This window comes from Cygnus olor, chromosome 2, assembly GCF_009769625.2.
Source record: "Cygnus olor isolate bCygOlo1 chromosome 2, bCygOlo1.pri.v2, whole genome shotgun sequence".
Lineage (NCBI taxonomy): Eukaryota > Metazoa > Chordata > Aves > Anseriformes > Anatidae > Cygnus > Cygnus olor.
In genome coordinates, this window is record NC_049170.1 from 4,553,195 (window position 1) to 4,575,811 (window position 22,617).

The window sequence follows — 22,617 nt, forward strand, 5'->3', positions numbered from 1 at the left end:
CTCAAACCAAGCAGGACAGAAACATTAAGATATCCTCATTGCTGCAGGGTTTAGGCTTAAGAATCCTTTTGGTTTCTGTGTTTATTCACCTGTTTAGTTACTTCGTAGCCATGATTCACTTTCCTTTCTTCATTAGTCTTTAGTTTCAGGCATTTATTTATTTATTTTTTAACACATATAATTTTATCACTTCCTCATATTTGATTGATATTATGAATTGTTAATGCTTTTTTTTTTTTTTTTTTTTTTTTTGACAAAAAATTCTGTAGAAAGGAAAGGATTTTAAAAAATAGCAGAAAATGCTATCCTGGCTGTGTATATATACGCTCCACTTCTGAACACTGTTATTTATTCACTTTGGTAAAATACATTCATTTGAAAAAATATGCATCAATACAATTTTGACAGATGCCATTTGTATTTTTGTTTGTGAGTTTTTGAATTTTTTTTTATTTTTTATTTTTAAATGAACTTATGAATGCTTTAAGAATGTAAATACAAAAGATGCCTACAAAAAAGTAAGATGAAAAAATAATGTGAAAGGCCCACATTCTGTGCCATTGCCCTCTTCTGGATGAAATAGCAAACCTGCCACTGCTTTTGTATATTTTTTTACTTCCCAATAATTGTGTCCAGACCATAAAAACACACAATTCTAAAATATCAAGAAAACATCCAACCTTAGCTGACGAAAAAGTTTCTATTTGCAGGGGGGCAGAAAACTTATCTATTTCCTCCATGAGCTGTAAATTTCAAGTGTCACAGTAATGGGCACTCACTCACAAACAGTCCACACATACATTACAGCCTTTAAAAGCAGTGTCCTGTTCCTGTTCTCTGCTTTCTGTGAGTGGCAAATGCCAGCATGGTAGTGTTGGTGTCTGATGTACAGAGAAAAAAAAAAAAAAAAAAAACACATCTCTTGGCAGAATAATTACCCTGTGCTGATATTTGTGCTACCACAGTTGCTTCACCTCCAGCCTGAGAGCTGGCTTAGTTGAAGTCTCGAGGTGTACCTCATGTATATATTTGCTGTGACACCAGACGTGTCGCATTCACAGTTCACAACACGGCTTTAGAGTTCAGTTTCAACTTATTTGTTGCAAACGGGGATTTGTGAATGTAAGGAAGCTGTTTAGGAGAGGGTGTAAACAATCGAAATTTCACAGCCAACATTAAAGATCTACATGACAGCAGCATTAGAAAGGTGAGGTTTGGGATTCCTAAAATCCCATGCTTGATTTACATACAGTGGAAAGTAGGGAAAAAATAGAATGGGAGAAAAGTTTACTTTCCAAGATGCCCACATATCACCCCCAATAAACATATCTGTCCTCCCTGTTCATGGGGACATAGTCCTTTCCCTCTGTCCTGAAGGAAAAAATGTCAGAAGGTTATTTAAACCTAGCAAAAATCCCCTGAAAGGGGCTGCCATAATTTGTCATCCTCCACCTCATGCAAAACATACCCTCCATCCATGTGTTCCACTGTACAGCATCAAAATGGATAATAAAGATGCCAAGAAAGGTTCTTAACTGTATTTTTTTTAATTTCTGTTTCACATAATAAAAAAAAATTCTGCAGGTGTTTTAAATAAAACATCCTATATGCTTTCTTTTCCTCATCAAAAGGCTGAAAAAGAATGGCTTGTCTGTCACATCCCTCCTGAAATGTCTTCTACGGGACATGCTGGAATAGTCATTTTTATAAGAAACAGCGCTCCCAAGTATTGCTGGGTGGCTGGCCTGGGCAGCACGTGTGTACAGATAGGTCAAACTGTTCAGATGCATGGCAACCTACTCTACAAGCAAACCTGAGCTTCCACGGATGTGTTACAACTGATCCTTTGCCAGTGGGTGTCACTAAAAATTAGCTGTAAGGGATTTTATTTATTTATTTATTTATTTCTGAAGGTGGCAGGGGGGGGGCAAGAAAACCTGAATATTAAAAAAAACATTTCAGGACTTATTTTTGGCCCCAAGCCTTGTTTTGAATCCTTCCTTTGGTCAAACAATGGCAATGAGATCAACACCAGGCATCTAGTGCCCTCTAATTACTTATCTGGACTGACGCTTGCAGTGAATAGCTGGTAGGAGGCCCAGATTGGATGGGAAATGATTTCGTTGAAGTATCCTGCATGGATTCCCCGGTGGTGGTGGCATGTTTCTTTATGGGCTTCCTATGCTGCTCTCCCTCACGCAGTGGGGGAACGCCAGCCAGGTGACTCACTGAGGTTCTGCCCCGTGTTTACTGCAACAGCCTTCTCCACTGGGACTTGGTTGCTGCGTGGATCCTGACTTTCCCAAGAGCAACTCAAAGGGCTAATTTTAAATTAACAAAAGCTTTGGAAGGCAAAGAGAGGGGAAGGGGGAGGGGGTTTTCTTGCAGGAGGAAAGAGATGGCAGAAATAGACTCCTTCCTTTTTCCTTTCTCTTGTCCAAGATAAGGAAACATCACAAGCTAAAAGCAATTTAAAAACAACTTAAAAGGCTGATAAATTTAGTTACAAGTATTCCACTGGCTGGACAATCGAGATACAGAGCAAGTCTTTAGCCACATTTTTTTTAGGAAAAACTACAAGTGGTCATGGCAAAGGGGCAAAACCAAAGAAAAACTTCATACTGCATACTACCACAGGACAAGGTCATAAACTCTTTAGAGAAAAGGTGGTCCAGTAGTTACAACACTGGGTTTTAATTTTTGCGTTCCACTTAGGTCTCCAGCCAATCTAGGTTTCCTCTGCAGCTTTGACAAAGTCACTGCAGCTTTTCTGTGTCTCAGTTCTCCACTTATAAGATAATGATATCAGCATGAAGTTGACTAGGAACAACAAATGAAAGGCTATGAACTTTGCTGAAGTTATCATTATAGAATGAGAAGTTGTACCCAGGCCTTAAGAGGTCTCTCATACCCTGAAAATACAAGGCTGGAAAATTTCACTGGGGATCTCAGGTGTTCCTGTTACCTTCCAGTTCATGGTCCAAGTTTCTAACTAATTGATATAACCTAAAATGTGTGAGCCCTGCAGATTGGTCCTGTAGATGATGAGATTTGCTACCTGAGCATATGAAGACAAAGGCAGACTTTCAGTGTGTCCCCTGGAAGGCTGGAAGCCAACTGATCCACTCACTGGAAAGGGAAGCTGAATTCACATACCTCAATATACCTCGGCTGGAGATGTTCTTCCTCAGCAGGACTGGAACATAATAAGCATAAATATTTAATCTTCAGAAAACCTAAAACGAGATGTCCTATGCCATCTCAAAGACCTCACATTCCACTGCAACCAAGACCCAAACTCTTTCAAATCTCTACAAGGGTGAAGAAATTAATAATTCAAGGAGATAAAAACTGAGCATGATTGATGAATATTTACGGAGATTTATGGGACTGCTACAGCCTGGTGGTCCTTCTGTCAAAGCTTGTAGAAGCAGGGAAATGCCATCAGAAAATGGCACTAACAACTACTCAGTACAGGTAAAGTTTTTTGATGGAACCAAACCTATTACAACCACACTAAATATTTAGATATTTAAATCCCACTCATTTTATGTTTCTTGTCCACTGTCTTTTTGCTACTCTTATTGACTGTTTTCTCAGTACGCTTTGGGTTGTATGGGGTTTTAGCCAACTTCTAAAGTCTGACAGGCCAACAAAGACATTCTATCTCTCGTTGTGGTGAGCATGAACCAAAACAGGTCTGCACTAACTTGGGGATATCTGTATAATGCTCCATTGCACTAAGTAAACATGTCTTTAATCTCTCTGTACCATCTGAAAAGTAATAATATTTCTTTTATTTTTCCCTTTTGATTTTTTTTTTTCTGTTGAGATTACAAGTATTAAAAGGCAAACCCCTTCTCTTATTACACAAAGATAGAACAACACAAGTATAGCAAACAGGCCAGAACCTGTTCCTTGGCCCTGAAGGCAAGTGGTGTGATTCATCTCATGTCCATAAGGTTAAAATCTTTCTTCCATGTTAAAAAAGCAAGACCTCACCCACATTGCCTATGGGAAATAGTCCCTGACCTGTGATATTACTTGAATCATTTCTGAGAGTTGTCTGGGAAAGAGCAAAATGACATGGGACAAAACTGTTCCAAGGAGCATGCTAACACTGCATCACTATAGAATATCGCAGGTCCAGCCATGGTCTTCTTTAATTTAATAGATATACCCAGTTTAAGTGTACAAGTGCCCAAGACAAAGTGCAACAAGGTTTAAAAGGGACTGTAGGCATTATCATAAAACAAATGAAAACAGATTTTTCCAATCCACTTTTTGATTTTGCTTCTATTCATCTCCCTGAAGGACAATACCGACCCGGAGGCAGCGCATAGTCTCTACACTACCATTCCTGCAGCAGACAGTCTTGTGCACGCCCAACCATTCTCTACTGGTTTTCTAGCTTTGGAAAATCAGCACAATATGTTACACCAGCGCTTGAGAGGAAAATGTCATTAAAGAACATGACTCTCTTGACAGAGCAACGGAGGTCTGTATTGCTTGGATTGGTTATGGTATATTCAGTTGTCATCTTTGAAACATGTGACTGTGAAAACAACACCACTCACATAATCCTTCCCAAGGGTAGTGAGAAGGAACTGCTGGTGTAACGTGGCAAAAAAAGATTTCCAAATCTTGATTCTAATTTCCTAATTTTTTAGAAGAAATTGCTCATCTGCAGCTAATCATGTTTTTGCCTTTTTTAGTCTCCAAGAACAATATTTTTTAAGGTGTTCTTAATGAGCTGAACAGCCTCGTAAAGGCTCACAAGAGACAGAGAGACTGTCAGAGACAAATCACTTTCTTTGATTAAGCCTCACAAGACCTTGGTACATTCTTAACTGAAAAGAACATAACAAAGATTGATCTTCCTCCCACTTAAATCAGTTGGACTTTTTCTCTAAGGTGGGATCAGATCCAGAACAGATTAATTAGAAATGTATTTTGATAAAATGCTGTTATGTAGTATGAGGCGTGTAACCAGAAAAGAAAATTAGGAGTCAACAAGAGATAAGTTAGGAAAACAGGAGAGACATAGCTGGTGGTGACTTCCAAAGGGAGAAAGGCCAGGAAAGGCTGAGGTAGTAGGTTTCTAAATGGAGGGCTCGGCAAGAAATGAGAAGGGAGATTCACACAACCTCACCCTCACCTCTCACGGGGGCTTGGACCCTTCTGGCTTGTGGGACACAGTGCCACAACCGCACCTACATTCTCAATAGCTTTGCCAATAGATAAAGGCATTTATTCATAATGAAGTATTTCATGCGCCTTGGCAGAAAACCACATAGTTGCTGAACAGTTGGGAAAAAGGTTTGTCAGAAAGTCTGTCTGAAGACTTGCCTGTAACACTGCTTGCTAGCGCTCTGTTGGGCTACATCTCAGATCTCAAATATAGTCAACCATTCCTCCAGCAGACACGCTTGTGCACTCCCAGAAATTCTCTGTTGGCTTTTCAGCTCTGGAAAATCAGCAAAAGAACAGACTTACAATTTGTTCTGCTTTTTCTATTTTGTTGTCTTTAATTATTATTTCTAATGTGTCTAAACGAGCTATCTTCCCCAAACCCAGATGAAATTCTGAAAGTTCTTAATGCAGTCCTTTTACAGCAGATTCTTGCAGGTAACGTGGTTCCAGTAACAACAAACTTCATAAACTGCTTTGACAGAACTCACAACACAAAACCTTCTGCACTTCCAGGTGCAGTCTTTGGGTTGTCTGCCGATGCATTTCTCACTTTCATTCTCTTCCTATTTCTGGAACCCAAATATTGTAAAGCATAGATTTTGAATCACTTTAACCCAAAACTGAAACTTCATTAAAGTCTTATTCACATGTCATGTTGTAGATTCAGATACAGGGGAAAAATATACCTTCCTTTCTGCTCTTTTTGAAAATAAATTGCTTTTGAACAAATGAAAACCCACTTAAATTTTCATCTGTACATTTTCTGACGAAGGAAAAATTGACAAACTTGAAATAATGTCTTCTTAAATGTTTTCTTTCTTTGATGCAACAGAGATTTGGCTAGGACAGAACATCAATCTGCCAGAATTATGCGGAAGGCGTAGGATTCGTGGTATTTCAGACACAGTCAACACAATTAAGCAAGCTTTGTTCTATTTTGAATTCACAGAACATGTCCATCACCTTAGAAGTAACTTCCAGAAAGTTTTGTTTTGTTTTATTTTGTTTTGTTCTTAAAACATGCTAGTTCCAGGCTGATTTCCAGAACATTTAAGTTTCAAATCCAAGTAAGAACTTCTAAGGAATTATCTGAGCTGAAACTCTCTGCCCTTAACAAGACTTACCTGTTAAGGAGAGAGATGTTCCTTGCACACAGAGCTCTGTTTAACTTCAGGCCTTGCTGTAAGACCTTCTTCTGTCACTTCAAGATTAACATTTTCAGTAGAATCTGACATCTCTATGAAAGAAATAGAGCTGTAAGTTTCAACAATGGTGTTCAAGCTTGTTAAGCAAATGAGAAATAAAATAATCTACCGAGCATTCTTATGTTTAAACAGTGTTGATCTATGATGATATACTAAAAAAAAAGAAAAAAAAAAAAAAAAGACCTCAATGCCTACATTAAAATATATGTATATTACTCTTTGTTTTTATTAGTTTGTAAATTCATTGAAAACATATCTAACTCAGCCTTTTTAAAGCTGTAATATCCCCAAAGCAAATTGCATCTTCAGTTTGATGACAGGATTCTTAAGGATCGTAACTCAAAATTCCATCACTTTGGTGTAAAGCCAGGATTTTTGGAAGTTAAAAAAAAAAAAAAAAAGAAAGAGAAAATCAAGAAAATCAAGCAAGCTTCATGTGAATTCTCAACAGATGCAAACAATTTTAATACAGCTAAACTTCTGCCTGGGACCTAAATGTCCAATTATTTTTATTTCATTTCCAATTTGTTGTGGAGACCGTAAGGGATAAGAATGATTTGTGCCAGATATTAAAACGCACAGTTTAGACTGTGGTTGCTGAGTATCATTTATTATATAGTATCAGCAGAAAGATACAGAGAAGAAATAATTACAAAACATCTTCTGGGCTTGCTGTACTCTGTGTTTCCAGATTCATTCACTTATATATTTATTTAGGTAACCATTATGAATTTAAACATTATTTACCTGCTAACCCTTAATATTTCAAAATTCAAAAGCTGGGTTCTGCATTTTCATATTGAGACATCTCAAGTGAGATGCTTATATATATAAGGGTAAGTAAACATTCAGGAAGAAAAACATTTTTGAAAAGTAGATCACTTTGCTGTATATGTTTGAGCCCAGATTTTTTATTTATTTATTTATTTTTCCCCTCCTGATGATTTAACATTGGCAAGAGCTCTTCTATGGCATTTATCATGCAGCAGAAGGATGTTTCCCCTTACAGTTTACAACAGAATATCTACAATTTAACGCAGAATCATAGAATATCCCGACTTTGGAAGGACCCACCAGGATCATCAAGTTCAACTCCTGTGTCCCTAAAGGACCACCAAAAAAACAGACCCTATGTCTGAAAGCATTGTCCAAATGCTTCTTGAACTCTTCCAGGTTTATTATTTTCCAGAAATAATATTAGAAAAGTGGGAGACAGGATGTCGTGGGGATTCTAGTGTTAAAGTGATCAGTGAGACACATTTCTGTTCTCTTCTCAGTTCTTATTCTTACAGAATAAGCCAAGAGAGAGATTAACTACAGCAGATACAAACTAATGATTCTGTTTGCTCCTTGGCATGCAAAGGCTCCAGGATTATCCACTCCACACAGTTTCCCTAAAAGGAGAGAAGGATAGTAGGCAATGCACTCTATAAATTGCTTGTCAGGGAATTTTAAGTGAGTGTTCACACAGCAATGATTCTCTTTGGCCTCCTTGGGCAGGGAAAGGCCCCATTTGCTCTGGCTCAGACTAATTTTTCAGCATGTTTGCCTTAGTAGGAGTGCTGCTTTTTTCACATCCCCATTTTCTGTTGAATCAGTGATTTGGTTGTTTCAGTTCCAAGTTTTCTTAATGTTTTTTTTTTTTGTTTGTTTGTTTGTTTTTGTTTTTTTCCTTTTTCCTATGAACATTTGGTAAAGAGTCTTTTATTTGTGCTCAGGCTCCATGTCCTGACTCATTATTTTCACAAAATACACCTGGCTGATGACTTTGCATCTTTCCTTCTTTGGTAAAAACTGCATGGATGTACCAATTCCCAGTTGCAAAAAGTTTTCACTCTAATTAACTGACACAAAGATTGTCTTGGTGTAGCTTATTCTTTAATCAACTGGACATAGTTTTTGATATCAAATGAATAGAATTTTTGTGTTTAAATCAAAGCTCTGTTTTGTCTAGAAACCTGTAACTGCTTACCCAGTTAATCCATCTGTCCATATAATTATTTGTGTGGGGAACTGTGTGCCATTGATCATGATCTTCATCTTAGCATTGACACTGCAACATGACTATAAAAGCAAATGCAGCTGAACCAGGCTAGCCCAATGGATTAAGTAACCACACAGAGATCTTTGTCTTCAGTTACCTTACACAATGTTATATTTATATTTTATCTATATTTGATTTATTCTGTGCTTTGGGAGCTACTGAATTAAAAGCTTGTTCTCAACGGTGGAGCTTTACTTTATTCCATATATGGCAAAGCTTTTTTTTTTTTTTTTTTTTATTGAGTTCATTGAATTATTCATTTTTGAAACCAAATCGTACTGATGGCAAAGGGAATATAAGTTCACCCTTTTGATGGGATACTGAACTTTAAAATTTAGTTATTTTCCTTCATTCATTTTCACATCTTTTTTTCCTCAAGGAAGCATATGGGTAGAGATAAAATCAACTTCATTAAGTGGGTCATTAGAAATGTTTGTGACTATAAGGCTTTTCTATTAATTACTCTGCAAGGCTTATGCCAATATTGACACAAGGTATTTGAGACAAAATGATACTGACTTAGAAGTATTTAAAGACAAGTCAGTAGTTCTCTGATTAATTCTCATACAAATATTCAGTTTCTAATTTTGCAATATCCACTCAAATTCACATGGTAATCTCTTGATTTTGCAAAGAAATCCTTAATGCCATCCTTAATGAAGATGCCAGTTTTATTGTCAAACTTCATGCTCTTAAGAAACAAGGATGGAAAAATATAGCTCATTCAACAAAGATTTTCCTAAATATCCTTAAGTGTATCAGGGCAGAAATAAACATACACAACAATTGGATGATGGTACCCTATATGTCCTTGATTTGAAGTCATCTTTCATCTTTGAATCTCCCTTTACCACATTCTGATCATGTGTATTGCTGTTTTATTTATATATCTATAATTAAATATGTATCACATTATATTTTTCTTTTATTTTCAAATTATTGAGGTGCAAGCAGGAAGATTTTATTATTCACTTTCAGTTTTGCTAATTATTTTTACACATAGCAGTACTTAACTAAATATTCTACATGGATGCAACTCTGCTTATGCTATAATATTTACTGAAAGTTACAGACTAAAACCCCATCAAAGTTTTTGTTTGTTTCAAAAGAGGTTCTGAATCAGTACTGTGGAACTGTTTAAAATTTTCTAAGATCTGTTCTTTTTCTCAGTATCAGCAGATGCTCCAGTGCGCTAAGCAAATGAAGTTTGCTCAAAGCTGTTCTCTTTGTAACTTGCAGTGCTCAGGGATTGTTAGAAGAGTCTGTCCTCTCTGAGCCCCTCAGGTATAGGGGTATAGGGTTTGCTCAATGAACAAAACGATTGATTTTGTGTGCTATGACTTAGCACAACTGCTTGCTTTTATCTACTTATGTCTTCATATTCAAACTTATGTCTGCTTATGTCTCCGTATTTATTTTCAGATTCCTTTTCTCTTGCCTTCTTCCCTAAGCTCAATAAACTGGGACTTTTCGCCAAATATTAATAAATTAATAACAAATTGTGGTGTCATGTACCACATGGATGCATTCAGAAAGACATACACAACCTTAAGTGTGGATGCCACATTGTTATTTTGGGGTAAACAAGTTGTTTCATACTTTTGCTTTGGAGAATATTAGGAGCATTCATGGCTCTCACTCCTAATTTATAAAAGGGCAACTAAAGCAAGGCTTAGTTTATTTGTTATAGTAGCAATCAATTTGGCACATTCTGGCACTGTCACTGAAAGCAGAAGAAAGTCACCAGAGGCCGTTTCCTACACGCTGCACTGGAATTGCTCAAAAATCTCATCTGGAAAACAGCCGCTGAGGCCTGAGATCCTAAAGGGCTTCTCTTGCGTAAATGACACTGATCATGATGCTGGAAAAAGTAGTTAAACTCTCTTGGAAGCCAGAGAATAAACTCTGGTTTTGTAATTTTATTTATTTATATATATATATATATATTTTCTGCAGATTGAGCATGATCTGCAAAGGAGGGGATTGCTGAATCTGCTGCCTAGAGGGTCCAATTTCAGGGTTGAGATCTATTTGTCATCATCTGGATATTAAGATGTTAGACTCCTGTGTCTGAGGTAGTCATGTTCAGCACAATTAATGGTCACTGGAGAGATGGTCACTTTCAGAAATGGGTCTGTGTTTTCCTAAAGTAGCTCTTAAAGCCAAGTCAGGAGGAGGAATCAGTTCATCTAACCATAAATGAAATGTAGTTTATAGGCTGAATGACATGTTTAGATGTAACATTTCAAGCTTAAAGTTAAAAGTGACTGTTTCCACCTCAAGAGGACAATATCATTTAGTGAAATTATACTATTCAGCATAAAGGGTGCTCCAGATCAGACCATCATTTCACACACCTGCCTACACTTGCACCTCAAGATAATCATGTCTTTCCCGAGGGGATGAAAAAACAAAGGTCTTTCCCTCATTTGGCTCCATTTTTCTATGCAATGGAAAATGGACTAATGGTGCAGTAAAAGAAATGTATTTGTACTTATCCTGAAGAGACACTTGTTTTAAAACATAATGTAATGAATTGTGTTGTTTGGGCAGCTCAAATGAGTATCAAGGAGAGTCTAAACTGCAAAGCAAACCTGGTGCAGAAAGCTAGCAGTGATTACAAGAAACATAATAGCCTTTTTTTTTTTTTTGGCATGCGAACTGATCAAATCTTCTGGAGGACTATCACTTTCCCTACCTAAACATATTGCTTTGTTTCACCAGTTGGTTTCTCTTTTCACACTTAAAAATATGATTTGCAGACTTATATAGCCAAACAACTGGTCATGAGTATAAGAACCTTCCTAGGAAATCATGATCAAGATGGCTTTTTCCTTCAAAAAAGTCTTTTATTTTCAAAATCCATAGAAATAAACTGGGAAGCACAAACCACAGATGAAAATAAAGGTCATAAGCTGGTAAACAGCAGGTGAGCATGTCTAAGCAGAAACTATTTCTGAAACTGAAGAACAGAAGAAGACAGCAGACATGCATATACAACAAGAATATGGGCAGTGGCTTCACTTTGGATTTTGATCATCAAGTAAAATTATCCATGATATAAAGACAATGTGGTGGGCTTTGGCTGACCACATACTGATCGTTCTCCTTGGGTAGCTCCAGGAGTCAGGTTGCTCTGTTGGCACTAATTACGTTATTGTGTTTCTGCCACCAGTTGTAATGCCTTGATTTCTTGAGGAGCGTTTGTGGTTATGGTGATTAGCTCTTTATTGCGTACACTAGCAGATAAGGACAACATCTGCATGCTGCCCAGTTTATTGTTCTTTCAGCATGGCACCAGCCTGATTTGCCCACTTTCTGATCTGAGCATATCATTCCCTTCTGTTTCCCATTGCCCAGACTTCATTAAGTTCCCAAGTGCAACGAGTACGTCTCATTGTACTCTTCCTTCCAGCCAATATCAATCAGCAGCTTCCACTCATCTGTGTCCGTGAAGGTTTTGAGATCCTATAAAACTCTTCCGGAAATAAAACTGCTGTCGATTTATTATTGTATGCTTTTCCCTTTGGCTCTGTCCCCCCACTTAAAACACTACTCTTTCCTCTGGGTTTCCTTCTCATTCACTCTAAGTCAAAGATGTGTGATGGACAGCCTTCAATGGCCCCATTCATGTTCCTACTCACAACTCCTTTCCCTGGAAGACACACCAAACCAGCTGGTGAAATATCTTTTCCACATCATTGTGAGATATCAGGGCAAGAATGGAGAGAACAGTGAAAAAGAGAAATACTTTTGCTTTATCAAGTAGGTATGGTAGATATTGCAGATTGGTTTCATAGTAAAGAAGAAATCAATTTTTTAGCAGGGTCCACACAAAATATTTTCCCTTTCCCAAATCTACGAACAAACATGACAGTACATATCTCTTCCTTGTGGACTCATTCCAGCAGCCACAGAACCTACACAACCATTCTTCTGCCCCCAGGACTGATGACAGTCAGAGGCACAAGCAAATGAAAGATTCATCTCCCACAGAGCATCATAAAATTTAGCAAAACCCCACCATACCTTCCCCAAAGCTAATACTCTGAAGACCCTAACAAGAATAATTTATTCAGTCTCTCTGTGTTACCAGCTATTCTAGCGCATAGTTTTTCCATTTCCATGGCTGGAATTGGGCTTGCAGGGAGTAAGTAGATACTTAGCTGGACAATCTAAACTCTTTGATGCTTTATTAGAGCAGAAACTATGCTCCAAAGGTGTGGAAATGATAAAAACTCAACTAAGTTAGAGGATTTACGCAGTCTGAAGACCTGGCCCTGTGTTTTACCTTGGCCTTTCCATCATGCTCATTTAATTTAACCCAAGGCCATGAATTAAAATAAAAAACAATTCATGCCTGGTTACATTTGTGCTTGTAACCTACGCCTGTCCGATCAGGAGTTGGACAGGACAAAGCACAATGCACTTCCTTGCTTTTATTGCTCTCATTCACTTCATGTCATGCCAAAGAAGGTTGATTTAGGAAGTTCGAGTAATTAACTGCTGATGTTTTTGACTGCTGTTCCCAAGAGACTTACAATGACTTGTAATGGTTGTTCTGTAGGAAACTCTTTCTGGAACGATTGTAGATAACATATATTCTCCGCTTGGCTTTACTTTTATTTGATTATATTTTAAGCAAGGAACATAATTTTTCCTTTAAGCAAAAGTCACCTATTCCATGCATCCTCAAAAACTTGTAAATCACCCTTCTGTTCTCAAACCATACAGACATTTTGCTGTCAGAGTCCACAAAAGAAAGAGGCTTCCTAAATCACTGTTACACATTAGACATAGGATATGTGAATTGGACAAAACAAACAAGGAGAAAAAGTTTTATATTTTTTCTTTATATTTTTCTTTACAATTTTAAGTTACAGAGACCCTTTCATGGCTCTTAGAGATTGGGAAAATTCAAAGGAGGAAGCACAGGGGCAATGGGTATTTGGGGAGCACAAGTTATCAGAAGATTTTAAATATGTGCTAGTTCAGAGGAGACTGATGGGTCCTAATATGGTCTGATGGCTCTTTGGTCTCACTCTTCAGGATGCTTCCTTGTATTTTTAACTCAATGTTTTGATGAAAATAAGCAGATGCCTTAAAAATGTCCTATAAAACCTAATGAATTGTATCCAAAATTAAATGTATATATAATTTCTTTTTCTGTGCCCTCTGCTATTCATGCACACACATTTCTGAAAGCATATAGCATACAGCCATACGACACCTATGTTCTCTTTTAGATGCGTAAACATTTGGGTACCCATAGCTATACCTCATATGGTAAAAAAGGAACTTCATTTTCAAATTTTCACCTACAATGTTTATATATTCACCTGCTACTGACATTGAAAACTCCTGAAAAAGAATGCCGATAAAAGCAGAGCAGACTCTAATGTGCACTCAAATTTGTATTTGTCCCATTTGCAAACTGGAATCATAACTTTAATCCAAGTGGGTTTTTTCTTACAAAACTGACCTGACCAAGAGTGACTCAGGAAGGATATTGTGCGTGATAGGAATTCAGCCCTGAGTAGGATGTCAGTTGTAATAAAACTGTTCTATATTGAAGTGCTCGTAAAAGACCTACTTTCTTCACACGCCATGCAATGCCAGTACAAAGCATTATTCATTTGTCACACTATCCAGGATTGATGGTCCCAATTTACTACTGTGATATTTTTGACTTTTACTTCTGTTAACTAAATGCAAACATTTGACAGTAGATTTGAAATCATATCAACAACGTATTATAGCTGCTTAAAAACATGATTACAGAGATGTAACATAGCAGTGAAATGCTAAGTTGCATTTACTCAGCCAAAATGCAATAGCATGCTGGACAGTTATTTTCTATGTAAGATAAATAAACATACTGAGAATGCTGAAAACAGTATTCAGCTGATTGGCATTTGACATGAGTTTGGTTCTTTATGTATTTTTCTCTTGAATGTAATAATGGTCATTAAGTAAACAGTGTATAGGCCTAAAACTGCATCTCAAAGAAGAAAAAAACTTAGTAATACCAAAATCACTGAATCCTGATCTCCTGTTTCTCTAGACTAAAATGATTTGTAGCATCTTCCAGGTTCAATTTTATTATATAAAATTGGTTATATATACATATAAAAGTGGTTATATATACATATATATGTATACATATTTTAACCTGTGTTTATAAAAATATTTTTTTCCATCCTCATTTATGATGGTTCCACCTTTAAAGTTTAGGTTTTCATACCTGCCAAAACTTCACCAATGTGACCCGTGTCATGCACACAGATGAGTGAGTGGCTGCTCAGTAACTCTGTGATCTTCAGTTGCGGTTTTAACTTCTCTTTGAAAATAACCATGTGGAAACCTGGGCATCCTCAGGGAACTGTGCCACACAGATCAGCACAGGTGGAGACTGTTGACCACTCCCTTCACTTAGCCAGAAAATGTATTTATCCATGCTATAATGATCCTGAATTCAAGGTCTAGAGACCTTGGCTTATATCCACAGCACTTACCAACCAAGTACATCTCAGCAAAAGGTATGTTTGCGGAATGTAACTTTTGACCTCATATTCTTTGTGTATTTTACAGAGAGGAGCTAAACAGCATATATATATTTGTTGTTGTTACACATTCTTTGCTACTGTTTCGTCAATGAATAAATATTTGCTGAATTCCAGTGCATTGGAGTATTTTCATAAATGCCCAGAATACTTCTTAGATTAATTTGGAAGTCCTTGCCAAGTGATAAGATAATGATAAAAAAATAAGGAGAACACCCACACAAGGTACAGATATCTTGTTTTTTTTTTTTTTTTTTTTTTTTTTTTTTTTTAAATCGGGATTTAGGATTGTGACACAATCTTAGTGCTTTTGTACGAGAAATCCATGCTTGCAAGACCTCACATCCAGGACACCTTCCAGGTCTCAACTTTGATATACAAAATATATTCTCCAAACACTGGCAAATTCCTGCTGCTAACTCCTGTGATTTCTTTCACAAAGAGATGTTTTTCTAGTTCATAGCTAAAACCCGCAAAGTAGAAGACAGAGGTAAGAACAGTGCAGCAGCCAGGAGGAATCTCTAACCATTCATCTTATTCACACGTTTTGTCAATTATATGGGTCTGTAAACACATTCTTCTTTTCTGTCTTTATCATTTACACACAGTGGGATTCATTTGACCTAGTCATACTAGCCTCCATAGTCAGTTTAATCCATGGAGATCCATCCAGAAGCAGTCAAGGAAGTGAAAAATGCAATTAATTTCATCCTACAGTAGGCTCCTAAAACAAGTCGGGTGACTCATGCTCATACAGTGCCTATGTCTCACCAGTGGCTGTAAAAATAGTCCTGGGTCACGAGCTTACAAGGAGAGATATCTACCCTGTAGACACCTCTGACCAGACTAGATGGACCACCTGAGATTCACAGATGAGACTGAACTTCCTAAAGCAGGAAGTCACCTTTTGACTATTGCCAAAAATAGTTGGCAATGTTGGAAGGTTTGGTTTGATGATCACTTTCAGACGCATCAAAGACCTTTGTTTTGAGGTTGTGGATGCTCATCACTTTCCACTACCTCCACAGGCACTGGTACATTAAGCAACCGAAACATGCTACAAATATCTCTAAGTAAGCAATACATGGATCAGCTGCAGAAATTAAATGTGTTGCATCTGAGCCCATTAGCCTTGTTACATCTCCACCTTGATGCCTCCACAATAGAAAGTGTTCAGTTTCAGAGCCATATTAATATCACAATCCTGTTCCCCAATTTACTAGTTCTGGGTGTGTGGATCTGGTTCATGCACAGGACTGCCTCTTGTCAAGCTGTCTACAGCTAACTCATTATACTCTATTTTTTCTGTAAATGATCTCATGTTTCTCAAATGGCCCTTGAAAATCAAGGCATTCAGATCTACGAGATGTTATAAGACATCTTAATCTGTGTAGACCAAGGATCTACTATGTAAAGCATGCTGAATAGCATAGTATACGGTGCCATGGAAACTGCACACGAGCTGAAATTCACCTTGATGCCTAGAGCCAGAGCTCAAAGAAAGAGTGCTTTAGTTTTTCAGTCTAGCAAAAATCTCGATGCCGTCAATTCTTCTCAATACTGAAGAGCAGTGCCTTTAAATGTTGAGTTGTGCCTGTTTAAAACTGCTGTAATTTAACATAATTCCTTTAAGTAAAACAACAATAAAAAACAGATGGAACTTGAAATTTTGGACTGCTGGTAAATATTTATCTTAGTAAAAAGTCACTTTACATTCTTAAGAGGGTGCTTCATTTTAAAATCCATGCTTGCTTCAATGTTGATACAGTCAACAACTATCGTTAACAAGGGACGTCACAAAAATAGGTTGTGTTCCACTCTAACAACAATCCCTTCCAACCCTGGTTGAAATGATAAATAAAATACCTGATCGAAAATGCCCTTTTTCCTTCTCTGGTTTTATAAACAAAGCTGCTAAGGGGAAACTATTTCCTTATTTCAGAGCTAGTGTTGGATTTATCATATTTGAGCCAATGAAAACAAATAAATGAAGAGTGCTACTATATACAAAGTGTTCTTAATGAATTTTCCTTAGTTTATGCAGCAGACTGGGCCCTGGATCATACGGACAAGCAGGAACTGTCATTTTCTTTCCATGAGTAAACCTCTCTGTTTCCTCCATAATCTTACAGACCAACAGTAAAACAAGATAATGCACATCAGTCATAAAGGCTTTGGTGCTTGATTTTTAAGATTTAAGTTTCTATAAGGATGAGCTGAATAGGCAAATTCTTAAAAGACAAACTTGGGTTCTGGGTTTAGTTTTTAGCACCTGCTACACAATAGTTGTCCATATACCATATCTGGTAAATGTGAAATAATTGAAGGCAGTTTCCTCCATAGTAAAGTTACCCTAGGGCAGAAAAATTACATAGACTTACTAGCAAATTTGTATACCCATATTGTGTGTGAAATTGTTTCCATAACCACACCCCAAATCACATAGGCGCTCTGAAGATCTATTTTACTCCCTTAAAAAAAAATGTCTCCAGCAATTTCTGAATCAGTCAGTGATTTGGGGCCCTTGTACTTTAAAGAAGATCACAATCACAGCCAGAAAACTGGGCTTCCTTCAAGTATCTCAGGTGCAGCAACTGAATCTTTAGAGCCCCTCGCTTATCACTTCTGACTAAACTTGGCTTATGGCTGTGTCATTTTTCCAAGCTCTTCAGCTTTCCTCTGATTTCTAAAGTGACTATTTCCTGTCATTATAAATTAGTCCATTAGATATATTAACAACAAAAACAAAAAGAAATCTGCCTCAGAAAAGTGAAGAACTAAAATCAGCAGACTCAAGTTACCATTTTTGCGCAACCTGGGAAAAAAACACAGTGATAATAGAGATTCATTCATGATAATAAATATATGATCATAATAATAAAATACTTTTTCTACTCTAAAGTAGACCTGCATGCACACAAGAAACCTACTCAGTGTGTGCACATACCCACCCTGCCACAAACTTCCCCAAACAACTCTTACTTGTCTACACCTCCCATGATTTTGATCAGAATGATGTGATTCATCTGAGACTGAGTTGATAAAAAGCCATGAGGAGTAATGAGATCTTTGCAGTTTTCACTCTCAGCATTGGGTAGGTTTCAAACAGAACATGGTGGACATATTCACAGAGGCAGATAGTACCTCATGCTCTAAACTAGCTTCACACTAGTTGGTTTAAGCACTAAGTAGCTGCCTAGGTGTGAATCCTGTGAGCTCAGGAAGGGTTACTCCATCCTGCTGCACCAAATGTTCTACTGTTCTACTCAGAAAGAGGGAAACTTAACTTCTTGTTATTGTTCCACTGACATGATGAGGCCCATGAAACATTTATAATCTAATCTCTCAGATTAATTTCTACTAGTGAATGAACTATTAAAAAAAATGCAGAGGAAATCTGGGATGTTACTATTATCTTTTCTTTAAATGTTTTATTTGTATGAGACTTTCTGTACAAGACAAAATTAAATATACATTTTGCACAAATGCGATATATATGACACCTTACCAAAATAGCACTTCTGATTAGACATTCTGCATATACAATATGCCATCTCTGTTGTTAGCTAAGGCATCACATTTCAGCAGAGGGTGCATTTTTTATACCACAGAAGGAAAGAGAATGAATTTAAGATATACATAGAGGCCAAGTGCCAGTGTCTTTTAATGTACAATTAGCAGCTCCTTGCTCTGTTCACTTCAGGAAGTCACGTTCATCGGGCAATGAAAAAGAAAATGGGAAACAATGAAAAGGAAAAAGTAATTAAAAAAACTAGATGTAAACTATTACAACAGGATTACAACAGATCTGTACAAAGGTTTTTTCATTGCCATATGACATTTTGTATTGTCTTTCCTGTTCGTTTGATTGAAAAAGCTCTGTGATATCTTAACCTCTTGTGTTTTGCTATCAAACTGAAATATATGAGTCTTTTTCTTGATACAGAAAGTGAGAGAGGCAGTGCTCAGTTTTTTTTTTTTTTTTTCCTTCTTTTTTGTTTATTTGGTTTGGTTTGGTTTGGTTGGTTGTTTTTTTGTTTTGTCTTAGTTTCAGGGTTGGTTGGTTTGTTTGTTTCTGCAGAAGAGGTAGCTGTACATGAGTATTTTGGTTACACATTTCCTCTTTACTGAAAGATGCCTTAGTAAATCTCATAAGCCATCTCTCCTGCCTAGTAAGGGCAGCGTCACTGAGCCATGGAGAAGGCAGGTACTGCCTGTAGGCTCCAGGAGCAAAGATGGTGGAAGGGACTTAGCAATGCTGTGCTCAAGCTTGGTGGAATTACCCTACAGCGGTGGTGTTTTTGGTCCAAGTGTTTTATTTCTGCCTCCGTGAGTGAGAGCACAGGTGAATCTTGAGTTAGATCATCTTAAACAGATGGCAGACAGTAGACTTTGCATAACAAATATATGGGGGCATAATTACAGATAATGAATATGAAAGATTTGGCTCACTGGGATTCTGCTGTAATCGAAATTAATATTCAACAAAAATATTCTTCATAACCAGTGAGGAAGGAGCCTCAAAAGTCTTTGCAGCCTGTTTTAAAAAGAGAATCAGAGTTCAGGGCTCCCTCTGATCTTCATTTATGCTTCAAGATAAGCAAAAAAATATAATCCATTTCCATGTCTATTCATTAATCTTGAACTCTTTGTTATGCCCTGAAGAATCCTTACATCTTTAAGGGTGAAGTTGATCCAAGGCAATCCCCTTGGGCTCCGGGTATACTCAGTTTATAATCCTATAGTCTGGAGCATAATTCTTCTTGCCCAAAAGCAAAGATAAATCACACCTTACTACCTGTTTCAACTCCAAAGGTAGCCCAGAGAAACAGCTCCTCCAAGCACATCTGCACTGGAGACATCCATATTTTAGTCAGATGAAATCAGGGCTGTAACAAGGCAGCTCCCTTCCTCCCCAGGGGAATACTTATGTTCGTTCACTGCTCTTTCATCTGGGAGTGGAAGGTCGTCTCCAAACTGACATAGTTTAAAGCAGTGCTTTAAAGCAAATGGTGTAGGTTTAATAGATTGAAAAATACAGAAAGGAATTTTCATCTCTCCACTATTTTCTGTCCAAATGCATTCTGTGAAAAATCTTATTTTATGTTATAGCTGCCCTGTGATGCAGCTGGGAAAATCAGACTATATTTGCACCATGAAACAAAGTGTGGACTGTAGTTCATAAAAAAAAAAAATCAAAAGGAGCAAAGGTTTAACACAGGCTGGTAGACAGGCTGACACCACACTCAGCCACCATTATGTCTGTGATTTTTCAAGCCATATTAGTGAAACGTCTGGATCTGGGATCCTTGAATATTTGGGATCTCCAACTCCCAGAAATACTGAAGCTCACTGAGGCAATGTCTTACCAAGGAACTGGTGGGCTTGAAGTTTAGATGAATGCATCCTAAAGGCAGTCTTGAGTCCACCTACAGCTGACAGTACAAACATATCCCTAAATACACTGAGATGAAGGGAGTAATGTAATTTTCCTGTAGGAGAGTCAGGATTGGGCTCTGAGTCAGGAATCTGATGCTGTCTATGGCTTCGAGGCTGAATGGGAGATCTTCATCTCAGAAAGTGTAAAGAAGGAAGTTTGCATATCTGATCTAAAACAAATTACATTACACTGAATCAAATAAAATTGAAATAACTGTAACTCTGATATGCTTTACTGCATATAGATATCTTGATGTAAATGGGAAGCAAAGCGGGAGACGTACATTCACAGACTGAACTTTTCTGGTAGTATGTTACGGTTTATATTCAAGTCAGTTTCCAAATCTATAATAAGTGCTGATTCCCTGAAATTTGTATTTGTACAGACTGTTTTATATCTCTAGGCTACACACAGTAGGATATTTAATTTCTGTTGGAAATTGATTTTGAAAATAGCAACTAGTTTATCTGGACTCAAAGTTTTCATATTGACTAGGAAGAAGGTGCTATGATAAATATCAGCAAGTAAAAGTCTTGTATTAAACTCTCATGAAATACGTACTTTTAAGAGAGACAAATAATTCCAGAAACATCATTTATCTGCAGCTTTTCTGCTAGCAAATATTTTTTTTCCAAAGCATTTTTTCTAGTCTTCAGTAACTTGTTCCAATTTTAGTAAATTGTTGCCAAAATAAAGAATTCAATTCATAATACAAACTGATCTTTTGGTACCTCATGGTACATCTCCACAGTACACCATTTTCACACATGCATTTTATTTAATCATGAAAACCAGTATCTATCACAGATAGGTACTCTTTACATTTCAAACCTAACAGCATTTCTGTTTTCTTGTAATAATGAAAAAGCAAACCGCAAATCTTATCTAGCACTTTGGTGTAAATAAAACCTAGAGTATAAGCAGTTACACTGATATAAAAGTAAAGATATTTAAACATCTTTCTCCTGTCCAGAAAGGAAATGAACCACATCAGTGTGAGGCACTGTGCACCGCAGAATTGCACCCAGAATAAGGAACATACTAGTATGTTCTGTTAACAGAAAACCACAAGCTTTACTGCAAATTTTATAACACAAAAACTTTGTGTGGGTCTGGCTTTATCTGAAAAGTCCATGTGATCACCAATACATTGAGTGCAAAATGAGACTTACTAATATAAGGTAACAAGGTGAATATATATATTTCTTGACATTTTATACTTGTGCTGGAGTGTTGTAGGTGAAGAACTAGGCGACACAGAGAAGGCAAGTACAGTGACAGAAATGGGTTCAGCTTCTTTCATTAGATTTTTGGAAACAATTGCAGTATACAGAGTGAATCCAGAAAGAGACCTCAAGGGGACATTGACAACTTCACTGCTTCATCTCTAACCATCATTTGGCATGGGAAATTCAGTCTACACTCAGAAACCGTATGTTAAAGCCAGTCACAAAGAATTTATGTAAGTGTTGTTTATATTATAAGCAAAATATCCGAAGCATGAGGTGAATGAGGTGAAACTCTTCCAGCCTGAACACAACCATGTCATTCTTCCTCATCGTAAATGGCATAGCTCTTGTCCTATTTCCTGTATTGGTGGGAATAGGAATGTGCTAGTTCCGTCATTTCCTTTTTTTCTCTTTACAAATAAAGTGCGGGTCAGGTCAGTCACAAGATTGGTTCTGTGCCATTCCAGTCAATAACAGCTCCTTGCCACCTAGGAATAAAAGCAATACTTTACATCTGTAAGTTAATCAGGGCATTGGAAAGGTAAGCCAACACCTCTCAACCACCCACCCAACATTAGAAAGTTTGGGGTGGACTCGTTTGGGGATTCACATCTTCTCCACTTGGACTCACATCTCCAAGGGAAAGAAAGGGAAATGTGTCCCCTAATTTTAGGTGCCCAAGTTTGGAGATCACTCTCCTTATGCTTCATCCAGTCTCTCCTAGGCAATAAAGAGTCCTCAGCAACAGCTGATTCAGAACTAGAACCTTGGTTTTGCAAAGACTATAGGCAGTCCCCAAGACTGGGTACAAGATTTAGCCATGCATAACCAGAACGCTCATCCTCTGAGCTGTTACAAGGCAATTTGCAGGTTCCTATACAGCCGGGCTTCTGACTAGGAGTTGTGTGACTGTAAAATTCCAAGACAACATAATAACATTTAT

The 22,617-nt window shown here is 37.3% G+C and overlaps 1 protein-coding gene across 1 annotated transcript in view; it reads right to left on the reverse strand.

Moving 5' to 3' along the window:
• Positions 1-19,053: 19,053 nt before the first annotated feature.
• Positions 19,054-22,617, reverse strand: part of MINDY4 (MINDY lysine 48 deubiquitinase 4) — an 84,765-nt gene continuing 81,201 nt past the window's right edge. Inside the window, exon 18 of the mRNA XM_040549744.1 lies at positions 19,054-22,162. Within this exon, the coding sequence (XP_040405678.1) occupies positions 22,114-22,162 (49 nt within the window). The 3' untranslated portion in view covers positions 19,054-22,113. The remainder of the gene's footprint in view (positions 22,163-22,617) is intronic.